Genomic DNA, 17,141 nt, shown 5'->3' with positions numbered 1-17,141 from the left:
AGGAGAGAGGGAGGTGAGAGAGAGAGAGAGAGAAGAGGGAGGTAGAGAGAGAGAGAGAGAGCAGGAGAGTGAGGTAGAGAGGGAGGTAGAGAGAGAGAGAGAGAGAGAGAGAGAGGGAGGTAGATAGATAGAGAGGTAGAGAGAGAGAGGTAGGGAGAGAGAGAGAGGGAGGTAGAGAGAGAGAGAGAGAGAGAGGGGGTAGAGAGAGAGAGAGAGAGAGGGAGGGAGAGAGAGAGAGAGAGAGAGAGAGAGAGAGAGGGAGGTAGAGAGAGGGAGGTAGAGAGAGAGAGAGAGAGAGAGAGAGAGAGAGAGAGAGAGAGAGAGAGAGAGAGCAGGAGAGGGAGTAGAGAGAGAGAGAGAGGAGAGAGAGGGAGGTAGAGAGAGAGAGAGGGAGGTAGAGAGAGAGAGAGAGAGAGAGAGAGAGAGAGAGAGAGAGAGAGAGAGAGAGAGAGAGAGAGAGAGAGAGAGAGAGAGAGAGAGGAGAGAGAGGGAGGTAGAGAGAGAGAGAGAGAGAGAGAGAGAGAGAGAGAGAGAGAGAGAGAGAGAGAGAAGAGAGCAGGAGAGGGAGGTAGAGAGAGAGAGAGAGAGAGAGAGAGAGAGAGAGAGAGAGAGAGAGAGAGAGAGAGAGAGAGAGAGGAGAGGGAGGAGAGAGAGAGAGAGGAGAGAGAGAGTAGAGAGAGAGAGAGAGAGAGAGAGAGAGAGAGAGAGAGACAGAGAGAGACAGAGAGAGAGAGAGAGAAATGTCTTTATTCTTTTGAAACTTCTGAGTGTAATGTTTACTGTTAATATTTATTGTTTATTTCACTTTTGTTTACTATCTACTTCACTTGCTTTGGCAATGTTAACACACGTTTCCCATGCCAATAAAGCCCTTAAATTGAAATTGAATTGAATTGAATTGAGAGAGAGAAAGAGAGAGAGAGAGAGAGAGAGAGAGAGAGCTAGAGAGAGAGAGAGAGAGAGAGAGAGGTAGAGAGAGAGAGAGAGAGAGAGAGCTAGAGAGAGAGAGAGAGAGAGAGAGAGAGAGAGAGAGAGAGAGAAGAGAGAGAGAGAGAGAGTGGACAATCCCTGACTGTTCTGTGTCACTTGTAGGTGGAGCCTCCGGCCTCATTTGCATGCCCCACTCCCTGAGACGGCGATATGATATGATATGATAGGATATACTTGATTGTCCCCAATGGTGAAATTTGACTTGGACAATGGAGAGTGTTGCTGTTTCCACATAGAAACATGAATACGTAGAATAACACCCCATCATACATCCCTCTCCCCACCCACTAATACGCAGAGGAGCCGCTCCACAGAAACCAGATGAACCACACACCTAAGGAGGCAAACAGGAAGAGCAGTAGAAGCTGGTTGGTAGCCACGGCAGCAGGAGCAGGTAAGAGACACAACACACACAGATAATGGATCATGTTTGGTGTTAGTGTTAATGGTTAATGTTTGGTGTTAGTGTAATGGTTAAGTTTGGTGTTAATGATTAATGTTTGGTGTTAATGATTATTGTTTGGTTTTAATGGTTAGTGTGTGTGTGTGTGTAGAGGACAATACAGTTCTCTCTGTTCTATACTGTCTGTTTATGTAACCCAAACCAGCTCTTAGAGAAGGGTGTGTATCGGTGTGGCTGTGGAAGGTGGATAGGGGATAACACTGAAACTGATATTTGTAGTAGTGTAGTAGTATAGTGGTAGTGTAGTAGTATAGTGTTAGTATAGTAGTATAGTGGTAGTATAGTGGTAGTATAGTGTTAGTATAGTAGTATAGTGGTAACATAGTAATAGTATAGTGGTAGTATAGTGGTAGTATAGTGGTAGTATAGTGTTAGTGTAGTAGTATAGTGGTAGTATAGTAATAGTGTAGTAGTATAGTGGTAACATAGTAATAGTATAGTGGTAGTATAGTGGTAGTGTAGTAGTATAGTGTTAGTATAGTAGTATAGTGGTAACATAGTAATAGTATAGTGGTAGTATAGTGGTAGTATAGTGGTAGCATAGTGGTAGTATAGTAGTATAGTGTAGTAGTATAGTGGTAGTATAGTGGTAGTATAGTAGTATAGTGGTAGTATAGTAGTATAGTGGTAACATAGTAATAGTATAGTGGTAGTATAGTGGTAGTGTAGTAGTATAGTGGTAATATAGTGGTAGTATAGTAGTATAGTGGTAGTATAGTAGTATAGTGGTAGTATAGTGGTAGTATAGTGGTAGTATAGTGGTAGCATAGTGGTAGTATAGTGGTAGTATAGTAGTATAGTGTAGTAGTATAGTGGTAGTATAGTGGTAGTATAGTAGTATAGTGGTAATATAGTAGTATAGTGGTAACATAGTAATAGTATAGTGGTAGTATAGTGGTAGTGTAGTAGTATAGTGGTAGTATAGTGGTAGTATAGTAGTATAGTGGTAACATAGTGGTAGTATTGTAGTATTATAGTGGTAGTATTGTAGTATTCTAGTGGTAGTGTTGTAGTATTATAGTGGTAGTATTGTAGTATTATAGTGGTATTATTGTAGTATTATAGTGGTAGTGTTGTAGTATTATAGTGGTAGTATTATAGTGGTAGTATTGTAGTATTATAGTGGTAGTGTTGTAGTATTATAGTGGTAGTGTTGTAGTATTATAATGGTAGTATTGTAGTATTATAGTGGTAGTATTGTAGTATTATAGTGGTAGTATTGTAGTATTATAGTGGTAGTATTGTAGTATTCTAGTGGTAGTGTTGTAGTATTATAGTGGTAGTATTGTAGTATTATAGTGGTAGTATTGTAGTATTATAGTGGTAGTGTTGTAGTATTATAGTGGTAGTATTATAGTGGTAGTATTGTAGTATTATAGTGGTAGTGTTGTAGTATTATAGTGGTAGTGTTGTAGTATTATAGTGGTAGTATTATAGTGGTAGTATTGTAGTATTATAGTGGTAGTATTGTAGTATTATAGTGGTAGTATTGTAGTATTATAGTGGTAGTATTGTAGTATTATAGTGGTAGTATTGTAGTATTCTAGTGGTAGTATTGTAGTATTATAGTGGTAGTATTGTAGTATTCTAGTGGTAGTATTCTAGTATTATAGTGGTAGTGTTGTAGTATTATAGTGGTAGTATTGTAGTATTATAGTGGTAGTATTGTAGTATTCTAGTGGTTGTATTATAGTATTATAGTGGTAGTGTTGTAGTATTATAGTGGTAGTATTGTAGTATTATAGTGGTAGTATTGTAGTATTCTAGTGGTAGTATTCTAGTATTATAGTGGTAGTGTTGTTGTAGAATGTGGGGGTGGATAGAAAGAGGAAACCAGTAAAGCTGCTACTTTGTTTTCTAGTCACAAAAGCAGCAGATAGACAATATAACTGGTTTAAGGCCATGGGAGAATTATATATATGAGAGAGAGAGAGAGAGAGAGAGAGAGAGAGAGAGAGAGAGAGAGAGAGAGAGAGAGAGAGAGAGAGAGAGAGAGAGAGAGAGAGAGAGAGAGAGAGAGAGAGAGAGAGAGAGAGAGAGAGAGAGAGAGAGGAGAGAGAGAGAGAGAGAGAGAGAGAGAGAGAGAGAGAGAGAGAGAGAGAGAGAGAGAAGAAGAGAGAGAGAGAGAGAGAGAGAGAGAGAGAGAGAGAGAGAGACAGAGAGAGAGAGAGAGAGAGAGAGAGAGAGAGAGAGAGAGAGAGAGAGAGAGAGAGAGAGAGAGAGAGAGAGAGAGAGAGAGAGAGAGAGAGAAGAGAGAGAGAGAGAGAGACAGAGAGAGAGAGAGAGAGAGAGTAGAGAGACAGAGAGAGAGAGAGAGGGGGTGTCACAGTTCCCTCAGCCAGAACCCAAAAGCAGACCAGGACAAGGAGAGTAGAACGAAAGTGAGGGTTTATTCGGATACAAACAAAAGGTGCAGAATATTCCAGGGACAGAGCGGGCGGCGTGGATGAGTAGTTGGGGGTGCAGTGCAAGGTCCAGTGATGGCTCGGCAGCCGCCGACCATCAGGCAGAGGTGGGGTGAAGGTTCCCGGGACGTGTGACTGCAGGTGAAACAAAAACGGAGGTAAGGACACAAAACTCAACAAAGTACAAAACAACAAAACTCACGCTAGATACTCTAACTGATACGCAGATACACCTACTGTTCATGGCTAACGATCCGGCAGGAACTGGATGTTGGGCCAGAGCCTAAGAAAGGTGCTGATTAGGCCCAGGTGTGCAGATTGCTAATGGGAAGCAGGTGCGGAAACCAGAGCGCTCCCGGAGCGTTCCCGAACCCTCGGGAAACTGGAGATTACGACCAGGACCCGACTCAGACAGCCGGGATCGTTACAGTACCCCCCCCTCCGACGAACGCCACCGGGCGGACTCCCGGAGCGCCAGGATGGAGGCGGTAAAAGTCCCTGATGAGATCCGCATCTAGGACCTGTCGCCGCGGAATCCAACTCCTCTCTTCAGGACCATACCCCTCCCAGTCCACGAGATACTGGAAACCCCGGCCCCGCCGTCTGGAATCCATAATGCGACGCACCGTGTAGGCAGGACCACCTCCGATCATCCGAGGAGGAGGAGGGAGAGGCGGAGGAGGCAACAGAGGACTGAGGAAGACAGGCTTGAGGCAGGAGACATGAAAAGGTGGGATGGACTCTGAGCGTCCTCGGTAGTTTGAGTCGCACTGCCACTGGATTGATCACCTTCTCCACCACAAACGGACCAATAAACTTCGGTAACAACTTCCCTAGACTCAGTCCGTAACGGAAGATCCCGTGTGGCCAACCAAACCCTATCTCCGATGGTATAGGTGGGAGCGGGGGTCGCGGCGACGATTCGCCTGGAGCTGATACCGGTCCGAACCTCTAAGGAGTGCCTTTCTGGCCCGATGCCAGGTCCGGTGGCAACGACGAATATGGGCCTGAACAGAAGGCACAGAGAGCTCCTTCTCCTGAGAAGGGAACAGGGGAGGTTGGTAGCCATACAGGCACTGGAAGGAGACATCCCAGTGGCAGATGTAGGGGAGAGTATTGTGGGCATACTCAACCCAAGGCAACTGAGAGGCCCAGGAGGTGGGGTTGGAAGAGACCAGACAGCGTAGCGTGGATTCCATCTTCTGGTTGGCTCTCTCCGCCTGACCATTGGATTGGGGGTGAAAACCAGATGTGAGACTGACTGTAGCTCCAATGGCCAAACAGAAGGACTTCCAGACAGCAGAGGTAAACTGAGGGCCACGGTCGGAAACGATATCACTGGGCAAACCGTGGACCCTGAAAACCTCCCTGACCAGGATCTCGGACGTCTCCGAGGCAGAGGAAGCTTGGCAATAGGCACAAAGTGGGCGAACTTGCTGAACCTGTCCACGATAGTCAGAACGACCGTGTTCCCCTCAGAAGCGGGCAACCCCGTGGCGAAGTCCAGGGCCAGATGCGACCATGGACGCTTGGGGAATAGGAAGGGGGTGAAGTAGTCCAGAGCTGGGCCGATTGGTACTCTTATTCTGCGCACACACTGGACAGGCAGCCACAAAACCCCGAGTATCCTCGGCCATGGCAGGCCACCAAAAACGTCTGCGAAGAAAACGCCATTGTCCGAGCCACGCCAGGGTGACAAGCCATCTTACTGGCGTGGGGACCATTTGAGAACAGCAGGAGAACCGACTCAGGCACAAACAACCGACCGGGTGGACCGTTACGGGACCGGGCTGAGTCCGAAGGGCGCCAGCACCTCCTCCTCAATCCTCCACATAACTGCTCCCACGACGCAGTTCCGGGGGAGAATAGTCTCGGTCTTGGACCCACTCTCCTCCGTCTTGGAGAACATCCGGGACAAGGCGTCCGCCTTGCCGTTCTTAGATCCAGGTCAGAACGTCAGGACAAACTTGAATCGTCCGAAAAACAACGCCCACCTGGCCTGACGGGGAGTTGAGACGTTTAGCCGATTGCACGTAAGCAAGATTCTTGTGGTCAGTCCAGACAATAAGCGGTTGCTCCGCCCCTCAACCAGTGGCGCCCACTCCTCCAAGGCAAGTTTCACCGCGAGAAGCTCCCGGTTACCCACATCGTAATTCCTCTCCGCAGGCGAAAGGCGGCGAAGTAGTAGGCGCAGGGATGGAGTTTACTGTCCGTGGAGCATCGCTGCGACAGGATGGCGCCAACTCCCACATCAGACGCGTCCACTTCAACGACGAACTGACGGGCCGTGGTCCGGTTGAGAGAGAATCGGTGCGTTGGTGAATCGCCTCTTCAAATCCAGAAACGCTCGATCCGCCTCCGGATTCCACTTGAAGGTCCTGATGCTGGAAGTCAAGGCAGTTAATGGAGCGGCCACACGGCTGTAATCCCCGGATGAATCTGCGGTAGAAATTCGCAAACCCCAAAAATCTCTGGAGTTGCAATCTCGTACCGGGCTGGGCCCATTCCAGAACCGCTCTAACCTTCTCCTGATCCATCCTAATCTCACCCCTGGAGATGATGTACCCGAGAAAGGATGTAGTGTGGGCGTGAAACTCGCACTTCTCGGCCTTCACGAACAGGCGATTCTCCAACAATCGCTGCAGAACCTGCCGGACATGCTGGACGTGGTCGGAAGGTTCCTTCGAGAAGATCAGAATGTCATCCAGGTAAACAAACACGAAGAGACCCGATCATATCTCTCAGGACGTCGTTCACCATACTCTGGAATACCGCTGGAGCATTGGTCAGTCCAAACGGCATCACCTGATACCGAAGTGACCCATCGGTGTATTGAAACCCGTCAACCACTCGTCCCCCTCTCTGATCCGGACCAGGTGATACGCATTGCGTAGGTCTAGCTTGGTGAACACCGTAGCACCCTGTAAGGAGTCGAAGGCAGAACTCATCAAGGGCAGGGGATACTTGTTCTTGACCGTGATGTCATTCAACCCCGATAATCAATACACGGTCGAAGAGAGCCATCCTTCTTTCCCACAAAGAAGAATCCTGCCCCCAGGGGGTGATGACGAGGACGAACGAGACCAGCAGCTAGGGACTCCTTGATGTAGGTCTCCAACGCCTCACGTTCAGGTCGGGAGATACTGTATAACCTTCCCCTTGGGGTAGACAGCTCCAGGAACCAGGTTGATGGCACAATCATATGGTCGGTGGGGAGGAAGTGACAGAGCCTTCTGCTTACTGAAAACTTCCCCCAAATCGTGATATGTCTCGGGAACCAGGGACAAATCTGGGGGTTTAGCCTCAATCACCTGACTGGGAACCGAATGGGGGCAGGCAGTCTTGAGACAGTTAGCATGACAATCAAGGCTCCAACTCGTTACCTTGCCCGTCACCCAATCGAACGTGGGATTGTGTTCCTTCAGCCAGGGGTATCCAAGGACCAGAGGAACATGGGAAGACGGCAGAATGAAAAATGAAATCATCTCAGAATGATTCCCCGACAACCGCATCTTAACCGGTTCAGTCCTCATCGTGATACGTGCCAGACTACTGCCGTTCAGAGTGGTCGCTTCAATGGCTTCCGGCAATTGCTCCTTGGAAAGCCCCAGCTGTTCCACCAACTCGGCATCAAGAAAGCTTCCATCGGCACCTGAATCGATAAAAGCGTTAAGTGCTAAGCTCTGATTCCTGTTCACAAGGGTAGCCGGGAAGCGGGGTCTGACAGAGGTACTGAGAGGTTGAAACTGGCTCGCTAAAAGTCCTCCCAACTTTAGCGAGCCGGGCAGTTTGACGACCGCCGGGAACAAGTGGAGATGTAATGTCCCGAGCGACCACAGTAGAGGCAGCAGTTGGTCTTACGTCTATGTTGACGCTCCTCCTTGGTTAACCCGTGCCGCCCCACTTGCCTGGGTTCAGAATCGGGAGAGAGGTCCTCTCCACTAATCCTTAGTGGTGGAGAATGATCGACGTGTTCTGGTCCACCACCCGACCCGACTGGGAACTGAGAAGCTGATCGATTGGACGGACCCCATTGCTTCTCCCTCCTTCGCTCTCGGACTCGATTATCCACCCGAATAGACAAGGCTACCAAGCTGTCCAGGTCACTAGGCTCCGGATAGGAGATCAACTCATCCTTGAGCTGCTCCGACAGGCCCTGGTAAAAGGCCGCTTGCAAAGACTCCTCGTTCCACCCACTCTCCACAGCCAACGTCTTGAACTCGATCACGAAGTCGGCCACGCGGCGAGTTCCTTGGTGAAGAGAAAACAGACGCCTAGCTGCGTCCCTCCCTCGGACGGAATGGTCGAAGAGCTTCCTCATCTCGGCCGTGAACCCCTGGTATGAAGCCATGCAGGGATCCTGTCGTTCCCAAACGGCTGAAGCCCACTCCAGCGCTCGACCACGCAGCAACTCAATCAAAAAAGGCTATCCTAGCCTTGTCAGTGGCATAAGAGTAGGGCTGTAGATCGAACACTAATCCACACTGCATAAGGAAGGAACGGCATCTTCCCAGCTCCCCCTCATATTTCTCCGGCGTCGGAACCTTGGGCTCACGGAGGGACACAACTTCAGAAGCGGCAGGCGAGATGGGTGAAACCGGTAGTGGGTCCTCCACCGGACACTGGCGTTGGTTCTGGACCTCCATCAGGCCGGGTAGAAAGGTTCCGAACTGACAACGCGATCTCCTGTAGTACCGTGCTATGATGGCCCAACATCTTCTCCTGCTGGGTAATGGCATGGCGAACGGAGTCCAGGTCCGCTGGGTTCATAATTGGCGGATCGTTCTGTCACAGTTCCCTCAGCCAGAACCCAAAAGCAGACCAGGACAAGGAGAGTAGAACGAAAGTGAGGGTTTATTCGGATACAAACAAAAGGTGCAGAATATTCCAGGGACAGAGCGGGCGGCGTGGATGAGTAGTTGGGGGTGCAGTGCAAGGTCCAGTGATGGCTCGGCAGCCGCCGACCATCAGGCAGAGAGGTGGGGTGAAGGTTCCGGGACGTGTGACTGCAGGTGAAACAAAAACGGAGGTAAGGACACAAAACTCAACAAAGTACAAAACAACAAAACTCACGCTAGATACTCTAACTGATACGCAGATACACCTACTGTTCATGGCTAACGATCCGGCAGGAACTGGATGTTGGGCCAGAGCCTAAGAAAGGTGCTGATTAGGCCCAGGTGTGCAGATTGCTAATGGGAAGCAGGTGCGGAAACCAGAGCGCTCCCCGGAGCGTTCCCGAACCCTCGGGAAACTGGAGATTACGACCAGGACCCGACTCAGACAGCCGGGATCGTTACAGGGGGAGAGAGAGAGAGAGAGAGAGAGAGAGAGAATTGTGTTTTGCGTTCTAGTAAACTTAATACCGTCTTGCCTTAGTTAGCTTTCATATCATCACCATTCAGCCAATCAGCTTTCACATCATCACCATTCAGCCAATCAGCTTTCACATCATCACCATTCAGTTAATCAGCTTTCATATCATCACCATACAGCCAATCAGCTTTCACATCATCACCATTCAGCCAATCAGATTTCACATCATCACCATTCAGCCAATCAGATTTCCCATCATCACCATTCAGCCAATCAGAAACTGTTTATGTTTGTTTTAGTTTCAGAGAGCCGACCAATCCAGGGGGGCCTTCACCTCTCCACCCTAACCCAGACCAGATCAGACCAGTCCAGACCAGATCCAGGCCAAGACCCAGACCAGACTCAAACCAGACCAGTCCAGACCAAGTCGTTTAAGAGACGGTGTAACAGACTGAGAGATGAGGGGCAGGGCTCTCTGACCCCTGACAAGGTGGTGTAACCTCTGACCCCTGACAAGGTGGTGTAACCTCTGACCCCTGTGGCTCCTCCGATGTTCTCCAGAAAGCACAGCCTTCCCTCCCCCAGCTTGGAAGACTCCTTCTTTCCCCTCTCCTCCACTTCCTCCCACTCTCTCTCTCTCGCTCAACCCTCCTCCTCTTCCTCCTCCTGCTGCCAGGGTGGGAGGGGCTCCATGGGGAAGGCGGGGTTAGAGGCGGGGCTGGAGGCGGGTTTGGAGACAGATCTGATCCTGGCTGCTGAGTTGGGCCAGGCTCTGTTGGAGAGGAATGAAGAGCTGGCCGAGGCACTGACACAGAGAGACAGAGAGGTAGAGGTGAGACAACTGACACAGAGAGACAGACAGGTAGAGGTGAGACAACTGACACAGAGAGACAGAGAGGTAGAGGAGAGACAACTGACACAGAGAGACAGAGAGGTAGAGGTGAGACAACTGACAGAGAGACAGACAGGTAGAGGAGAGACAACTGACACAGAGAGACAGAGAGGTAGAGGTGAGACAACTGACAGAGAGACAGACAGGTAGAGGTGAGACAACTGACAGAGAGACAGACAGGTAGAGGAGAGACAACTGACACAGAGAGACAGAGAGGTAGAGGTGAGACAACTGACAGAGAGACAGAGGGGTAGAGGTGAGACAACTGACACAGAGAGACAGAGAGGTAGAGGAGAGACAACTGACACAGAGAGACAGACAGGTAGAGGAGAGACAACTGACACAGAGAGACAGAGAGGTAGAGGTGAGACAACTGACAGAGAGACAGACAGGTAGAGGAGAGACAACTGACACAGAGAGACAGAGAGGTAGAGGTGAGACAACTGACACAGAGAGACAGAGGGGTAGAGGTGAGACAACTGACACAGAGAGACAGAGAGGTAGAGGAGAGACAACTGACACAGAGAGACAGACAGGTAGAGGAGAGACAACTGACACAGAGAGACAGAGGGGTAGAGGTGAGACAACTGACACAGAGAGACAGAGAGGTAGAGGAGAGACAACTGACACAGAGAGACAGAGAGGTAGAGGTGAGACAACTGACAGAGAGACAGACAGGTAGAGGAGAGACAACTGACACAGAGAGACAGAGAGGTAGAGTTGAGACAACTGACCGAGAGACAGACAGGTAGAGGAGAGACAACTGACACAGAGAGACAGAGAGGTAGAGGTGAGACAACTGACAGAGAGACAGACAGGTAGAGGAGATACAACTGACACAGAGAGACAGAGAGGTAGAGTTGAGACAACTGACCGAAAGACAGACAGGTAGAGTTGAGACAAATGACACAGAGAGACAGAGAGGTAGAGGTGAGACAACTGACACAGAGAGACAGAGGGGTAGAGGAGAGACAACTGACACAGAGAGACAGACAGGTAGAGGAGAGACAACTGACACAGAGAGACAGACAGGTAGAGGAGAGACAACTGACACAGAGAGACAGAGGGGTAGAGGTGAGACAACTGACACAGAGAGACAGAGAGGTAGAGGTGAGACAACTGACAGAGAGACAGACAGGTAGAGGAGAGACAAGTGACAGAGAGACAGACAAGTAGAGGTGAGACAACTGACACAGACACAGACAGACAGGTTGAGGTGAGACAACTGACACAGAGAGACAGACAGGTATAGGTGAGACAACTGACACAGAGAGACAGACAGGTAGAGGTGAGACAACTGACAGAGACAGACAAGTAGAGGAGATACAACTGGCAGAGAGACAGACAGATAGAGGTGAGACAACTGACACAGAGACAGACAGACAGACAGACAGACAGACAGAGGTGAGACAACTGACACAGAGAGACAGACATGTAGAGGTGAGACAACTGACATAGAGAGACAGACATGTAGAGGAGAGACAACTGACACAGAGAGACAGACAGGTAGAGGTGAGACAACTGACAGAGAGAGAGACCAGTACAGGTGAGACAACTGACACAGAGACAGACAGGAAGAGGTGAGACAACTGACACGGAGAGACATACATATAGAGGTGAGACAACTGACAGAGAGACAGACAGGTGAGACAACTGACAGAGAGACAGACAGGTAGAGGTGAGACAACTGACAGAGAGACAGACATGTAGAGGTGAGACAACTGATAGAGAGACAGACATGTAGAGGTGAGACAACTGACACGGAGAGACAGACAGGTAGAGGAGAGACAACTGACACAGAGAGACAGACATGTAGAGGTGAGACAACTGATAGGTAGAGGAGAGACAACTGACAGAGAGGTATAGGTGAGACAACTGACAGAGAGGTATAGGTGAGACAACTGACACGTAGAGGAGAGACGAGAGCCAAATTACAGGTAGAGGAGAGACAACTGACACAGGTGAGACAACTGACAGAGAGCAGATAACTGACACAGACTGACACAGTGAGACAACTGACAGACAACTTATATTTGTCATATTTCACACGTTTTTTAACATATCCCAACTCTCCCTGAGACACCCTCGGAGAGTGGGGTCACGGTCAGGGATAAGCCATTATTGACGCGACCCGGGAGCAATTAGGGTAAAGTGCCTTGCTCAAGGGCAGAACGACAGATTTTTCACCTTGGGGATTCGAACTAGCAACCTTTCAGTTACTGGCCCAACTCTCTAACCGCTAAGCTACCTGCCACCACTTTGACACAGAGAGACAGACAGAGAGAGGTGAGACTGACACACAGAGACAGACAGAGAGGTGAGACTGACAGAGACACAGACAGAGAGAGGTGAGACTGACAGAGAGACAGACAGAGAGGTGAGACTGACAGAGAGACAGACAGAGAGGTGAGACTGACACAGAGAGACAGACAGAGAGAGGTGAGACTGACAGAGAGACAGACAGAGAGGTGAGACTGACAGAGAGACAGACAGAGAGGTGAGACTGACAGAGAGACAGACAGAGAGAGGTGAGACTGACAGAGAGACAGACAGAGAGGTGAGACTGACAGAGAGACAGACAGAGAGGTGAGACTGACAGAGAGACAGACAGAGAGAGGTGAGACTGACACAGAGAGACAGACAGAGAGAGGTGAGACTGACAGAGAGACAGACAGAGAGGTGAGACTGACAGAGAGACAGACAGAGAGAGGTGAGACTGACACAGAGAGACAGACAGAGAGAGGTGAGACTGACAGAGAGACAGACAGAGAGAGGTGAGACTGACAGAGAGACAGACAGAGAGAGGTGAGACTGACAGAGAGACAGACAGAGAGGTGAGACTGACAGAGAGAGACAGACAGAGAGAGGTGAGACTGACAGAGAGACAGACAGAGAGAGGTGAGACTGACACAGAGAGACAGACAGAGAGAGGTGAGACTGACAGAGAGACAGAGAGAGGTGAGACTGACACAGAAAGACAGACAGAGAGAAGTGAGACTGACAGAGAGACAGACAGAGAGGTGAGACTGGCAGAGAGACAGACAGAGAGGTGAGACTGACACAGAGAGACAGACAGAGAGAGGTGAGACTGACAGAGAGACAGACAGAGAGAGGTGAGACTGACAGAGAGACAGACAGAGAGGTGAGACTGACACAGAGAGACAGACATAGAGAGGTGAGACTGACAGGGAGACAGACAGAGAGAGGTGAGACTGACAGAGAGACAGACAGAGAGGGGTGAGACTGACAGAGAGACAGACAGAGAGGTGAGACTGACAGAGAGAGACAGACAGAGAGAGGTGAGACTGACACAGAGAGACAGACAGAGAGGTGAGACTGACAGAGAGAGACAGACAGAGAGGTGAGACTGACAGAGAGACAGACAGAGAGAGGTGAGACTGACACAGAGAGACAGACAGAGAGAGGTGAGACTGACAGAGAGACAGACAGAGAGAGGTGAGACTGACAGAGAGACAGACAGAGAGGTGAGACTGACAGAGAGACAGACAGAGGGAGGTGAGACTGACAGAGAGACAGACAGAGAGAGGTGAGACTGACAGAGAGACAGACAGAGAGAGGTGAGACTGACAGAGAGACAGACAGAGAGAGGTGAGACTGACAGAGAGACAGACAGAGAGGTGAGACTGACAGAGAGACAGACAGAGAGAGGTGAGACTGACAGAGAGACAGACAGAGGGAGGTGAGACTGACAGAGAGACAGACAGAGAGAGGTGAGACTGACAGAGAGACAGACAGAGAGAGGTGAGGCTGACACAGAGAGACAGACAGAGAGAGGTGAGACTGACACAGAGAGACAGACAGCTAAGAGAGAACCCCTGTTTTAGGAGCAATGATGTAGAGATTTAACGTTGTTTGTGGTTGTGTGTGTGTGTTTGTGTGTGTGTGGTTGTGTGTGTGTGTGTGTTTTTGTGTGTGTCAGGTCCTGCAGCAGGAGAAGCATGTTCTCCAGAGGAGGCTGGAGGTATGTGAGCTGTCGTCAGGACAGAGAGAGGCTGAGCTAACCTCCGACCTCTCCTCCTTACTGGCCGAGCTGGACCGACATCAAAGCCGGGGGCAGGGCAAGAAGCGGGAGGAGAACAAACAGCTGACTGAGCTGGCCAATCACAACCAACGCCTGGTGGAAGAGATGGCAGAGGTACAGACACAGATAGATGAATTCCAGTCCAACTAGATCAGATAGGGAGGCCACACCAGATAGCTGTTTAACCAGGGAGGCCACACCAGATAGCTGTTTAACCAGGGAGGCCACACCAGATAGCTGTTTAACCAGGGAGGCCACACCAGATAGCTGTTTAACCAGGGAGGCCACACCAGATAGCTGTTTAACCAGGGAGGCCACACCAGATAGCTGTTTAACCAGGGAGGCCACACCAGATAGCTGTTTAACCAGGGAGGCCACACCAGATAGCTGTTTAACCAGGGAGGCCACACCAGATAGCTGTTTAACCAGGGAGGGAGGCCACACCAGATAGCTGTTTAACCAGGGAGGGAGGCCACACCAGATAGCTGTTTAACCAGGGAGGCCACACCAGATAGCTGTTTAACCAGGGAGGCCACACCAGATAGCTGTTTAACCAGGGAGGCCACACCAGATAGCTGTTTAACCAGGGAGGCCACACCAGATGGCTGTTTAACCAGGGAGGCCACACCAGATAGCTGTTTAACCAGGGAGGCCACACCAGATAGCTGTTTAAACAGGGAGGCCACACCAGATAGCTGTTTAAACAGGGAGGCCACACCAGATAGCTGTTTAACCAGGGAGGCCACACCAGATAGCTGTTTAACCAGGAGCCACACCAGATGGCTGTTTAACCAGGAGGCCACCGATAGCTGTTTAACCAGGAGGCCACACCTGATAGCTGTTTAACCAGGGGAGGCCACACCAGATGGCTGTTTCCAACCAGGGAGGCCACACCGATAGCTGTTTAACCAGGAGGGCCACACCAATAGCTGTTTAACCGGGAGGCCACACCAGATGCTTTTAACCAGGAGAGCCACACCAGATGGCTGTTTACCCAGGAGGGCCACACCAGATGTTTTAACCAGGGAGGCCACACCAATGGCTGTTTAAACAGGGAGGCCACACCAGATACTGTTTAACCGGGGGGAGGCCCCAGATGGCTGTTTCACCCGGGAGGCCACCCGATGGCTGTTTAACCAGGAGGCCACACCAGATGCTGTTTAACCAGGGAGGCCCCCAGATGGCTGTTTAACTAGGGAGAGCCACACCAGATGGCTGTTTACCAGGAGGCCACACCGATGGCTGTTTAACCAGGAGGCCACACCAGATAGCTGTTTTAACCAGGGAGGCCACACCAGATCGCTGTTTAACCAGGAGGCCACACCAGATAGCTGTTTCCCCGGGGGCCACACCAGATGGCTGTTTAAACAGGAGGCCACACCAGATGCTTTTAACCAGGAGCCACACCAGATAGCTGTTTAACCAGGGGCCACACCAGATGGCTGTTTAACCAGGAGCCACACCAGATGGCTGTTTAACCGGACCACCCTCTGTTTAACCGGGAGGCCCACCATTTTTAAGAGCCACACCAGATGGCTGTTTAAACGGGAGGCCCACGATGGCTGTTTAACCGGAGGCCACACCAGATAGCTGTTTAACCAGGAGGCCACACCAGATGGCTGTTTAAACAGGAGGCCACACCAGATGGCTGTTTAACCAGGGAGGGTACACCAGATGGCTGTTTACCAGGGGCCCACACCAGATTGTTTTAACCAGGGCGGCCCCACCAGATGGCTGTTTAACAGGGCCCCCAGATTTTTTCCAGGAGGCCACCCGTGGCTTTTAAACAGGGGGCCACACCAATGCTGTTTCCAGGGGCCCCCATGCTGTTTAACCAGGCCCCGATCTGTTTAAACAGGAGGCCACACCAGATAGCTGTTTAACCAGGGAGGCCACCAGATACTTTTAACCAGGAGCCCACCGATAGCTGTTTCCGGCCACCCAATGTGTTTAAACAGGAGGCCACACCAGATAGCTGTTTAACCAGGAGGCCCCGCCAGATGGCTGTTTAACCAGGGGGCCACACAGATGGCTGTTTAACCGGGGGGCCACCGATAGCTGTTTTAAACAGGAGGCCCCCCCAGATGGCTGTTTAAACAGGAGGCCACACCAGATAGCTGTTTAAACAGGGAGGCCACACCAGATCCAATGCAGTAGTCGACGTTCGTCACAGTCGTCAGGACATTGGGAGATGTCTTCAACTTCTTGAATGTAGTCAGACAGGAACTGGACTGTGTGTGGAATGGAATGTAGTCAGACAGCTGAAAGAGCCACACCTACATTAATCATACGTCAGACAGACAACACAAGACACCACCTTCTCTCCGCTCCTCCCTCTCTCCCTCCCTGTCCTGTTCTACTCCCCCAGGCGGTGTCAGTAGAACACTCATTGCGTGTGGAACTCCGTTCACTCCGAGAAGAGATGGAAGACTCCTCCTTCAGCACAACCATCAGTTCTACACAGCTAGACAACATACAGGCAGAGGTGCATACACACACACACTCCTCCCTCTCCCTCTCTCCACTCCTCCCTCTCTCCTCTCCTCCCTCCCTCTCTCTCCTCTCCTCTCCTCCCTCTCTCCTCTCCTCTCCTCTCCTCTCCCTCTCTCCTCTCCTCTCCTCTCCTCTCCCTCCCCTCCCTCTCTCCTCTCCTCCCTCTCTCTCCTCTCCTCTCTCCTCTCCTCCTCTCTCCTCCCTCCCTCCTCTCCCTCTCCTCCCTCTCCCTCTCTCCTCTCTCTCCTCTCCTCCCTCTCTCCTCCTCTCTCTCTCCTCCCTCTCTCCTCTCCCTCTCTCCTCCCTCTCTCCTCTCCTCCCCCTCTCCTCTCCTCCTCTCCTCTCCTCTCTCCTCTCCCTCTCCTCTCCTCTCCTCTCCCTCTCCTCTCTCCTCCCCTCTCCTCTCTCTCCTCTCCTCTCCTCCCTCTCTCCCCTCTCCTCCCTCTCTCTCTCCCTCCTCTCCTCCCTCTCCTCCCTCTCCTCTCCCTCTCCCTCTCCTCTCCTCTCCTCTCTCTCCTCTCCTCCCCTCTCCTCTCCTCT

The 17,141-nt window shown here is 50.6% G+C and overlaps 1 protein-coding gene across 1 annotated transcript in view; it reads left to right on the top strand.

The window, feature by feature from the left end:
* The first annotated feature begins 1,178 nt into the window (after nt 1-1,178).
* Nucleotides 1,179-17,141, top strand: part of bicdl2 (BICD family like cargo adaptor 2) — a 40,988-nt gene continuing 25,025 nt past the window's right edge. The window contains exons 1-4 of the mRNA XM_041871398.2: nt 1,179-1,384; nt 9,474-10,006; nt 14,007-14,222; nt 16,477-16,593. Of these exons, the coding sequence (XP_041727332.2) occupies nt 9,725-10,006; nt 14,007-14,222; nt 16,477-16,593 (615 nt within the window). The 5' untranslated portion in view covers nt 1,179-1,384; nt 9,474-9,724. The remainder of the gene's footprint in view (nt 1,385-9,473; nt 10,007-14,006; nt 14,223-16,476; nt 16,594-17,141) is intronic.

Source organism: Coregonus clupeaformis, unplaced genomic scaffold (genome assembly GCF_020615455.1).
Source record: "Coregonus clupeaformis isolate EN_2021a unplaced genomic scaffold, ASM2061545v1 scaf0324, whole genome shotgun sequence".
NCBI classification, from domain to species: domain Eukaryota; kingdom Metazoa; phylum Chordata; class Actinopteri; order Salmoniformes; family Salmonidae; genus Coregonus; species Coregonus clupeaformis.
This window is presented reverse-complemented; position numbering and strand designations above follow the sequence as displayed.